This window comes from Malania oleifera, chromosome 12, assembly GCF_029873635.1.
Source record: "Malania oleifera isolate guangnan ecotype guangnan chromosome 12, ASM2987363v1, whole genome shotgun sequence".
Classification (NCBI taxonomy): domain Eukaryota; kingdom Viridiplantae; phylum Streptophyta; class Magnoliopsida; order Santalales; family Ximeniaceae; genus Malania; species Malania oleifera.
The window spans coordinates 59,432,127-59,444,459 of NC_080428.1; the positions used below are offsets into that span (position 1 = coordinate 59,432,127).

General features: G+C 32.4%; 1 protein-coding gene across 2 annotated transcripts in view; it reads right to left on the bottom strand.

Moving 5' to 3' along the window:
* Positions 1 to 12,333, bottom strand: part of LOC131144185 (transcriptional corepressor LEUNIG_HOMOLOG-like) — a 53,054-nt gene that overhangs the window by 23,047 nt on the left and 17,674 nt on the right. For both annotated transcript variants that reach the window (XM_058092648.1, XM_058092647.1), the window contains exon 8: positions 33 to 82. In XM_058092648.1, coding sequence (XP_057948631.1) covers positions 33 to 82 — 50 coding nt within the window. The remainder of the gene's footprint in view (positions 1 to 32; positions 83 to 12,333) is intronic.

Genomic DNA, 12,333 nt, shown 5'->3' on the forward strand with positions numbered 1-12,333 from the left:
AATATTTTTAAAACATCAAATATGCTGCTTACTGTTAAAGGCCATCCTCTCAATGGCACTGGATTGACCCCATGGTTTATCACTGCAAATATAAATAGGAATTAAGTGCAGAACATAGACAATAACCATGTCTAAAAATGCTTAAAATGAAACAAAAAAAATAATGCTTGAGAAGGTTACATAAGTATATTATACAACCAGTATACAATAACATGCCATTGCATAAAAAAACTTGTCTCACCACCACAGCACCATAGTCTATGATCATACAGTAATAAATTTAAACTTTAGCTATTTATAATTTCTTGTGCATACTAACCCTAATATCAAAATTCAAGTTATGACAATATATAATAATTTTAATACATAAGAAGATACCAAAAAAAATATGCATCTGTACATCATAAAAATGTAATAAGTTATAACATTGCAGTTACTGCATATCTACGTAAAATATGTACATGGGTGTCTTATAGACTCATAGTGTCCACAACATATCCAAGGTGTGCTGATCCAGTATTGACCAGGTTCCAACCATTAAATGAAATGTTTTAAATTTTTGGACAGATGTATTGAAGTTGTGTTGGAGACGTGTCAATGTTCGGCATGTTGGACGTGGAATAACTCCTGCACTCTACATCTTGGATGTGGTGTAACTCCTACGGCAACATGTCTGTGTCACATAGCCCTTTTTTTTTTTTAAATGTTAAAGCTTGTTTTATGTTCCTAAATATTAGAAATAATGAAATAGATCTTAATCAAGGTGGCAAAAGCTAATTTTGTTTGTAATATTTTATTTACTAAAAATGCATTATTTAGTGATGTATCATTCCAGCTGTATCCTTTAATTATAAATGAATCACGCAACCACCAGATTATTTCAAGACAATTAAACATTTAATACCTGACCCATCATGCATACGTTACCAGCAATGGAGTAAATAATAACTAGATATCCAGTTTGACTATATTAAAAGCCATATCATACATAACGTTGTATGCGGCAATTTCCTTTCGGACTATTAAACGCGTCCTATCTATTTTCTTCTTAAATACAACCTTACACGTTATAGCTTTACTAAATGAAGCACTGTTGTCCATTTTTGTCACACAAGACGTAATAATCTTGATCTGACTCTAATTTACTTCATACCTTTAAGTATACTCCCCAATTCTGTTGTTCTCATACTCTTACCTTCATAATCCGGTGCTAGTCCAACTGCAAATATAACTCATCTAAAGCTTACTTGAGCACATCTTGTTCTTAAATAACGCAATACTCTTCCGCAAAAATTATGTGGGCTTTGTTTTGGTAAAAAAAATTCCCTCCAAGTTCATTAAAATACATTTAGTTGCAGCCAAAATGCAAAGAAAGGTATTCATTAGTGTACATCTATAATATTAAATACTTAAAGCATGTGCAATTGACATAGGTATGTAGGTATGTGTGCTTGTACATGTGATGCTTGTATGCATGCATGTAAACATATATAAATGCATACAGGGGTTCTACAAATCCATACACATGAGTGATAGGAAATTTGGCAGTTTAAATTTCCAGTTTGCATAGTTTAGAAGACATTGCTTCAAACACCTCTTAGTCGGCAATCTTCAGTCAAACATCATCTCTATGTTTCTTAACAAAGTCCAAACACATGAATTTTGTCATAGCACAACATTTTTGGAATCTTTTGATACTGAAAAGCTGCCATCGAAATTATTATTATTATTATTTTTTTTTGGTTTTTCTCTTTACTCTGATTTAAGTTCATTTTTTGTTGAATAATTGAATAACTTATTGTATTCCTGACAATGTATTTGGAAATGGACTTATAGGATGGAACTTAGGAGTGGGAAAGGATTTTTTCAGTTACTTTGTATGGATAAAAAGGGGCAGGTGATCTAAAAATCTTACTATGATTTATAGGAAAGCCCAAATCCTTGTGTTCAATTCCACTTGAAACGTCAGCATTTCATGAATTCTTATTTGTACGGAGTTGACTGGGCAATAGAATCCCCGACTCCACCATGACCAAACCGCACTTCCACCACTGCCATTGTGCTGCTACATCACAACCATTGCCACATCTATAGTTGTCATCACCATTGCCCCCTTGTTTCTGCCACCACCTCCATCATGCATAACAACCACCGCAATATTGCCGCCTGCATCACAAGGTCCCAATTGCCACTGTGTTGCCATTGTGACTACTATCATTGTTGTCTCTGCCACCACACCATTATCACAACCAACTGCTTCACTAGAATTGCTTCCGTGGGCACTACCACACACCACACCACATTTTAGAGCAAGTATCATGTCATACCATGATCAGGCTTTCATTCTTGTACCACTAACTATAATGTTCTGTGTTCTACGTAATAATGATCCAAACAAACCTTCTAATCATGTTATTTTTCTCCCCTTATTTTGAGTAGTTAGTTCTATTCCTTTCCTCAAGTAATATTTGCAAAGACTTCCTTTTCTAATAAAAAAATTTATGGTGCTAAAAAATTTTAGTAACTTTCATCAAAAGTCCTTTCTCATTGTGACATTCCATGTTTGGATATCACCTTTGCTAGCGACATTTTCCTTTTCAAGACTTGACTAATTTAATATTATCCGTCTCTCACAAATGCATAAATCTCTTTTTATTTTTTCTTATAATTTTTCTATTTCCCTCTTCTATGTTTAAGTCAGGAATCCTAACAATTCTCTCATGCATGTGTCCACAGTAGCAAGGGCAACCAGATCAAATAATCCCTAGCTAAAACACCTAAAAATGAGCTCAAGTTTGTAAAGGTAAAAAAAAAAAAAACAGAGAGAGAAAGAAAGATAGACACCAACTCTAAATCTGCTAATTACAACCATATCCCATCCAATGAGGGACAGGTTAAAGTAGTTTCCCCAGTGACCGTATAGAGCTCAAACTTGAAAGTTGAAACTCTTTTCCTCAGCAGCTGTACTGAACTCAAACTACACTGAAGCCAAGCCCACCCTTGGTCAATTGCCCAATTAGCTCAACTCATCTCTCTCTCTCTCTCTCTCTCTCTCTCACACACACACACACGCACGCATGCACGCACGCACATGCACACACATTTGAGATACATTAAGTCATTTAATATTTTTATTTTTCTTGGTCATTTTTATCACTGGAAGATTATTCCTAAATTGAAATATTATGTGTCTTAAGTCTTAACTACAATACCTTTTTCTTATCTCAGTATGCGATTATTTAGTAGGTGCAGTTAACTATAACCTCTCTTTATGAAAGAAGTTTTTCTTGGCTTGCAATTTTCAAAGATTGAGATATGATTGCATATGATGGTCTTACGTAAACAAGTAGGCATTGTTATAGCAGTGTTACAATTTCTTCCATGTTACTTTGATAACAGGGATATATCATTATTCCACAAGATGACTTCTCAAAACAGAAAGCTTTCATCTCCTACTTATCCTTGCGACGGAGGAAGGTACATATATCCTTTACTTTAATACATAAAATTTAAGTTGCTTAGGTTTCTTATATAAAGGCAAAATATTTAGCAGAGAAAAGGTTCCAGACGTACATTAAGTTTCTCAGGTTGCTTATATAAAGGAGAAATGGTTCCACACCTACATTATTGCCAAAATTTTTCAATCTCAAATAAGCAACCCCAAGGTAATTAATTTCAAGGTTGGTAGAGAGAACTCATTGATTTCATAATTGCATTTATAGACAGCTCTAAATTCATGATCCTGTCCCTCCCACTGAAAAGAATTTTTCCAAAGAAAGCTCATAAAATAACTGCTGCAGGTGCCAAGCTAAGTTTCCAATAATCACCATAAAGAGGACGCAACGCTAAAAGTGAGAAGTGCTAGCCATGGCAACCACTTCCATCTTCAATAATGTAGTAACATCAAATCTACCAACCAATGTTATGGATATAAATTTCAATGTATAAATTTTGACCATAGCTTTAAACGTTGTGTTAGATTACCAATTTACCTAAAAGCTTAAGCTGTTAGGTTGTGGGCCAATAATGTATATCATGCTTTAACACTCCGCCACATGTACAACCAGATAGCATGTGGAGAGATAAACAAAACATAAATAACACCCACTATAGGAAGACAATAATTTTTAAACACCACACAATTAATGCAGGCAACATGATAGAACCCAGGACCTCCTGGTGACCAAATCTAGTACCATGTTAGATTACCACTTTACCTAAAAGCTTAAGTTGTTAGACTGTGGGCCAACAATGTATATCATGCTTTAACACATTGGATGGGAACTTTAGGATGTGAAGACAGGATCACTGATTTATTAGATTAGGCAATAATCAAATTAAGAAAAATGACGCTTCTCAATTCCTAGAAATCCTCATTCAATAAGGGGGATCACTCTTACTCAAAAAGGTACATGTTGGTTCATCATGTTAAGAAGGCTATTTGGATGACTATCAAATCCATCATGCCACCATTTAGGTTGAATGTTGATAATCAGGGGCAAGACTATATATCCATATGACATTATTACACTTGATGGCATATCCAAATGGATCATAATCAATGCAAGAGGAGATCCTATTACACCGACAAACCAAGCTGACACCTACAAATAATTATGATAGCAGCAATATAGTTACTTCTATAGGTATTCATATCTTTATAATAGATGCCGACCCACCCAGTGGGACTTATGACTTGGTTTTGTTGTTGTTTATTGTTGTTTTATATCTTTATAATAGGCTCCAATCTACTTACCATCTCAACAGTAGGGAACCTCATTGTTGAGGAAGATAAATATGCTATTGCTGGTGCTACATAATGAGCATGTCAGCTCACTAAAGTCTTCGTGTTGTCATGGCCTAATCATTGGCATCCAATAGTCAAATGGCACTAAGAACAGAGCTAGAAATGACATTGCTCATTTTTTCTCTTGATGCCATAGTCAAGCCCAACAAAATTTCAAAACTAGAGGATGTAAACATTGCTTCAAGATATTGAAAGTTGATGGGGTTGCTTTATGACTTTGATAGGCAATGGAACAGATTTGAGGCAAAAAAACGTTAAAAGTGTGTACCCATTCATTAGCCCAAAAGCATCCATGCTTAGGTGAATGATGTCAAAGGACCTCGATAGTTCTTGTAGCCACAAAATAAATGAATAAATAAAATACCTTGTTGGGTGCCAACATAATCCTATGTCACATGGCTAATCCTAGCTACTATCCATGTAAATGTAAAATTTTTTCCATGCTTTTACACCATCATGTTTAGCTGATGCATATTTGTCATATAATCATAAACTATGAATTAATACATGTGCCAATTATGATGCCAAAGTCTCGCTACTAATAATGACAAACAGGAATCAAATGGAGGAATCCTAGCTTACAAGGAATAAACAAAGGGCCTGAAACCAAAAAAATATACAAATGTGTTGTAATATGAAAATTAGGCCACTTTACTTTTCATGAGGTAAGCTATAAGCCTAAGGGGTGTTTGACTTAAGTTATCTTAACTGGATTTACTCCTCACAAGGCAAGTTATAAGCCTAGTGGGGCGTTTGGCTTAAGCTACCGAAAATGCCCTCCTTGAATCACTTTCAAGGAATCTTATGTGTGGAGTAGGATTACTATATCATGGGTATATTTTTTGGCTTGCTCATCATGATTCCTAGAAATAGAAGGTCACAAAGTTGGGTATAACTTGGGTAAAACACGGGTATTCTAATGTTATTTCAATAAGATTACCTACTATAATTAGTAACGATAATAATATTACAGAAAACTTGATATGTGCAAACGTATGTATAGTAATAATTGTAATAATTTATAATAATATCTTTTATTAATAATAAAAAATAAAAAATAATATGATTATATATTAAAAGAAATAGCTATAGCAATAACAATAGTTAAAATAATATAATGATATTAAAAGAAATAACTATAGTAATAATAATAGTTTTTTATACAAAATTATTAGTATATAAATAGAACATTGAAAACCAATAATAATAGTAGTAGTAGCTTATCAATTTTTTTTAATAAATGATTCGCAACAAAAGTATTAGCGGCATTGTCAGCTAAAATTTGTCCGGTTTTTAATGCATTTATCCCATTGAAAAGCGCCGTGGATAGCAACAAAAGTACATAGACTGCGAAATTGACACCAATGAGTAAAATCTCCTTGATACATGTATAGGGTGTACTTAATGGGTCTGAGCCTACCCTACAGATGCGGGGAAGAATCGCTGAGGAGGCATACAAGCATCTATAAGCCATCCATAGAAGTCAAAATTTTCGTAGGTCTAACCATTGGAATAATGGTATCCATTGTTATTTGATTTGATACATTTCGGTTAGTAACATTGGTGAATTGGGTAGTAGTAGTAGTAGTAGTATAGAGAAATTTCGTCCTTGAACAATAGTGCTAGGAATATTTTGCCGCATGAAGTTGGACTCAGAAGTCTAAGATTACTAAAGAGAGAGATGGGTATTAAATACCCATTCTTTGGAGGCATCTTGCATTTCTAGGAAATTCTACCACATAGGATTTCAATGAGTTCCCAAAGGTGGTCATACAACATTCCAAATATCACATTCATCCCTTGTTGGATAACCGAAGCTAAACGTCCCTTAAAGGTGTATGGATCAATTCATTTATTATTTTCTAAAAAATCAAATTTAATAAAATAAAAATCAATATATATATATATATATATTTATGTACATATGTATACAACTCTAAATACTCACAAACAGTAAGAGCAATTTGTGATCATTTGGTCATTTGCAACATGAGCCAAGTAGCACATAAGGTGATTTAGGGTGAGTATGACCGCCCCTTTTTCCCTCAACTTCTCGAAAGTAAAAACAAGGCATAAAACATCTATTAAAAAGCTTTTACAGCTTTTAGCTTTTTCGGTAAGCTTTTAAAAGCTACGGATTTGAGGCTTTCAAAAGCTAAAAGCTAAATTTTTTCTCCACAAATTATTCTATTCTATAGCTTTCTTTATCTTCTTTCAAATATTACAAAATCATCAATGCATTAATTACATTTCATAAAAATACATATCCACTTTAGTCTTTTTAAGTATTTTTAGGCACCTTACAACTTTTTTACAAAACATTCAAAGTCAATTTTTTCTTTCTAACAACTTCTTTTCATAGGGGGGCCAAGTTTTTATAACAATCTCAATCAGCTCCTTTTCATCAGTTCATTTTTAAAAGGTCCTTCTAAAGAGCCAAAGCAGGGGCTTAGCTGTCTTTGGCAACTTTCAGAAGGGAAGGTATAGACATAGAATAACTTGGATGAAAGTGGAAAGGAATGATTTGATAGCATTCTTACTTTGAGCGGATGTAGCTCTAAATACAGCAAAATAACAAAGGGATTTATAAGCTGACCCTACCTAGTAGGACATAAGGCTTTGTTGTTGTTGATGTGTATGTATGCGAATGTAAGGTATGTACACACACACACGTATGTATAATTTATTTTATTTTGTGTCAAATAATGAATTTTCTACATTACTACATTTTTATGATTGAACTATATTTTTCTAATTACAGTAAATTCATGTGCTAAATGGGAATAAAAATAAGTTGCTTTTGTTTAAATATGCTATAATGGAAAAATAATGCCTAGTAAATGGTTTTGTATATGTATGCATATAAAACAAACATCATTACACACTATCAATCAAAAAAGAGGCAGATCAAGAAGTTGAAACACTGAGAACTTAGCAGACGGTCATCTTAGAAACCCATGTTGTGAGAAATTCCAAATGCATAAAAGTTTCACACGAGTTTAATGGCAAATTGAACATGTATATCAAGAGTTAATAAGTAGTTTTCCACACTTCCTTTTTAGTGTTGCAAATCTGAAATAATTTAAATGGCTAATGGAGAAAATATAAAACTTAAGGTTAGAGAAGGGAAATGAGAAAAAAGAGGAGAAAAGAAATGAAGAGAGGGTTGTTGGTCAGACATATGAGTTGTGTCTCTCTCTCCAAGCTAGACCAACTAAATACTAAATAGCATATTCTTCTCTAACACTCCCATATGAGATGGAGATGTAGAAATATCACCTACCTCAGCTTGTTACAACAATTAAATAAGGAGGGTTTGAATAAAGGTTTTGTGAAAACATCTCCTAAGAGATCACAAATGGAATAATCATAGCTTTCTTCCTCACAACATCCCTCACAACTTCGATGTTCTTTGCCTTCTCATGAAACAATATATGGCAGTCTCAATATCTGATTGAGTTAGATTTTTTATCAAGAAACCATTTTGCTCATAAGATACCTCAACCACAGTAGCTCCCGCTAAAGGCATGTACCATAGCTGCTTTAGCATTAGAAATTGCTACCACTAGTTTGTTTATTAATATGCAATGTAACAAGATTACTAGACAAAAATATAAGAATGAATCTCTTATCTTTAATAGAGCCAACCTAATGTGCAATGCACCATTAGTATTCTATAAAAGGCCGTACCTAGTGCACAAGGCTCCCACTTTGAGTGGGGTCTGGGAGAGGTGGATGTCGGCAAGCCTTACCCCCATTTTTGGAGAGGCCGCTCCCAAGTCTCGAACCCGAGACCACCCGTACCGAGGCAGAGGCACTTGCCATCGCACCATGAGTATTCCATAATATCACATAATTTGTTAGACTTAGATACCAAGCATATGCTAAGAACTATTGTGATAAGAATCCTACAAATATGTCTCCGTGTGCTTGCTTGGGGTTTTGTATATATTGACTCACCACCCCCATAGCAAGGATATGCCAAGTCTAGTCACATTCAAGTAAATCAACTTGCCAACCAATTGTCTTTATCTTCAAGATGGGGTCCAACATCCCTAGATAGCTTTATGTTGGGATCGATGGAAGTACTAATTATTAGTCGTTTTGCTCCCAATATATCATTCTCATTTGGAAAATCTAAGGTGTATTAGCTAAGAGAAGTTTGACCCTTTCTTGTGCCATACAAAGCAAAGTCCTTGATTTGAAATTTTTCCTAGAGCTAATGCTTGACACCTACAATCTTGCTAAAGTCATTTCCATGATGATGGTGTCATTAAAATAAACTACTAGAAGTACTGCACTTGCCACATGGGTATTGACATAATGATATAGTATCATTGTATAAACTCAAGGGCAAAAGGTATCATAATAAATCTGTTACATTGTTCAAACTAGGCTTGAGGAGACAAGTTACGAGCATAAATGGCTCTGTGTTACATACCTTACCACTCCACCTTTAGCAACATACCCAAAGGTTGCTCTATGTGCCCTCTTCTTAGAAATCCACATATAAGAAGGCATTGTTGACATTCAACTTATCCGACTTGTATATGGGCTAATCAAAATTAACTAAGAGAGAAGGTCTCAATATAAACAATACCATGTATTTGGGTGTACCCCTTGGCACCATTCAAATTTCAAGCCTATCAATGGAACCATCAAGAGAATATTTGATGTTATCAACCCAATGACACTTGAACCAACTCCTTATTGAAAGGAAGGTCTGGCAATTCCCATGTCCCTCAAGTAGTCGAAGCATCCATTTCTATGCCCATTGCATGATTCTATCCAAAATTAGAAATATCTTCAACATGTCATGAGTGATAGAATAGAGAAAATAGACATGACAAGAGAACACATAATACAAAGAAGGTGACAAACTCAAACATAACTAGATAATCGACTAAGAGCTGCTGAGTACAAGGTTTGGTGTCTTTTTAACAACACAAAAGACAGCTTGTCCTAATGAGTATTTGAAATATGAATAAAGCAAGTGCACCTAAAGACATGAGGTGCAACAAAGAACATAGAGATTCTTAGGTAAACAGTGAACAAGGGAATTTGCCCCTTCAGGACACTATAAGGAGGCCAAGAGTCCAAAACTTTTTGGTAACATACATATGAAAAAGCAAATACTGTGCTATATCAAGTCTATTTTCTATTTTTCCTTTCATTGGCTTCATTGTAGAGAGGGGTATGTACACATGATATTTGATGAATAATCTCTTTATCTAAGAAGAGAGACTAAAGTTGATTTTGAGCAAAGTCAAGTGCTGCCATATTGAAAATTTTGAATGTGAATGCCAACCTTATTTTTTATTTCTGATAGAATTAAATGAATATATTAAAAAATTCATAAATATCATTTAACAAATAGAACCAAGTTATACAAGAATAAGCATCCACAAAGGACACAAAACACTAATGACATGTCAGGTTCTCAACCAAATATTTGAACTAGGAAGAGAGAACATTGACTTAGTACAAGACTCAATTCTAAATGAAAAAAAAAAAAGGCTTGATGTGCTCTTTTAACTGACATGAGAGCACTCAAATGAAAAATAATCTAGAAAATGAGAAAGATTTGTGGCTACATTTCAAGAGGATGACCCAAACAAGTGTGCCAGTGAACTAGAGATACACCATGAGAAGAAAATGAAGCAATTGTATAATAGGAACTGAAGCTACCACACAACCATATTAGAACAAAAAAAAAAAAGAAAAAAAAAAAGAAAAAAGAAAAAAACACAGTCCATCCTTCTCAAGTACTCCATCAATCCTCTTCTTCGTCTATAGATCCTGAACAACACAATAAGAAGGAAATAAAGTTAAGCAGCAATTATCAAATTCAGCCCTCATTTGGAACTACTTAAAAAAAGTACTTGTTGCCAAAATGTACTTCAAATAAGTACTTGTGCAGTACTGTTTGAGTTGCACCTAAATAAGTACTTATTACAAAAATTACTTTATCATAACTAATTTGTTGGAGCAAAAATAAGTATTTTTTGAAAAGTAATCAATGATTAATTCTGGCTACTTAAAAGTAGCTACTATTCATATGTGGTGGCAAACTTGTAAATTTAAAGAACTTATAGGCATTAGCTTAAAGGGCATACAGGAGGGTCATCACAGTGTACACGGCCTTACCCTTACTTCTAAGCAGAGAGGTTGTTTTCTTGGACTCGAACCCATGACCAACAAGTTGCAAATGAGCAACCATACCATTGGTCCAAGCCCTGCCCTCTTATAGGCATGAGGGTCCTTCTTTAATTAAGAATTAATATAAATTATTAAAAATATTATTGAACCAATAATATTATAAATATAATCAATTATTAATATATTATTATTTTCAATTAGTAAATAATAATCATATACTATTTTATTTCGTAGAAAATATTTAAAAACTAAAATACTTAATTAAAAATTTTAAGTTAATATACATTAATTGGAAAATATTTTAAATTTTAATTAAGAATTAATAATTATACTAGTGAAATATAATATCTTAATTAAAAATATTAGCTGTAAATTTTATTTGAATTTTAATTAAAATTTTTAATTAATTTGTTAATTAGACAATATTTAAAGGTAAAGTTAACATCAATATTAATTTTTTTAATTTTACACTAATCAAAATTTTAATTAAAAATACTAATTATAAATTTTAAATTAAAATTTTAATTTTAATTAAAAATACTAATTATAAATTTTAAATTAAAATTTTAATTTTAATTAGAAAAAATTTAAAATTCTTGTAAAAGTGTTGGCTAAAAAATTTTAGTTATCATAAATATTTCAATTAATTTTTAAATGGAAAATATTTAAAAGTTTAATTACAAATATTAATTAGAAAATATTTAAATTTTTTAATTTAAAAATTTTAATTGAAAATTTTAATTACTTTGTTAATTAAACAATATTGAAGATGTTAATTAAAAATTTTGATTAAAGTAAATATTAGTTGATTTTTTTTATTAAAAATATTTAAAATTGTTCTTATAATTATTAATTAATAATTTTAACATAATTTAATAATTATATATTATATTTATGTATTATAATCATTGATTATATGTTGAAATATAATAGTATTATACATATGATAATAATATATTTACACAATACTTATAATAAAAGTGAGTATCCAAACAGTATTTACGACTTTTTAGACAACCAAAAAATACTTATGACTTAGAGCACTTTTCCAATTCAATATGTATTATCAGAAAAGTAATTTTTCTAGAAAAGTACATTTTTTTAAGTTGTTCCAAATTTCAACTAATTAACCCAATGGAGATTTAGGCGGATATAGTATAGATGAAAGAAGAATGGAAGGAAACAAGAATATTGCAACAACCATCCGGACCACTAGTAAGTGTAACATTAGAGAATAAAGTAATGGATTTCAAGGAGTGAAATAAATCAAGACTACTTATTATATAGGACAAGGCACTAAAAAATTGATAAACCAAGGAGAGTTAGAAGAAGAGGCAAGAAGCCCTATTGTACCTAAATAGGCCACA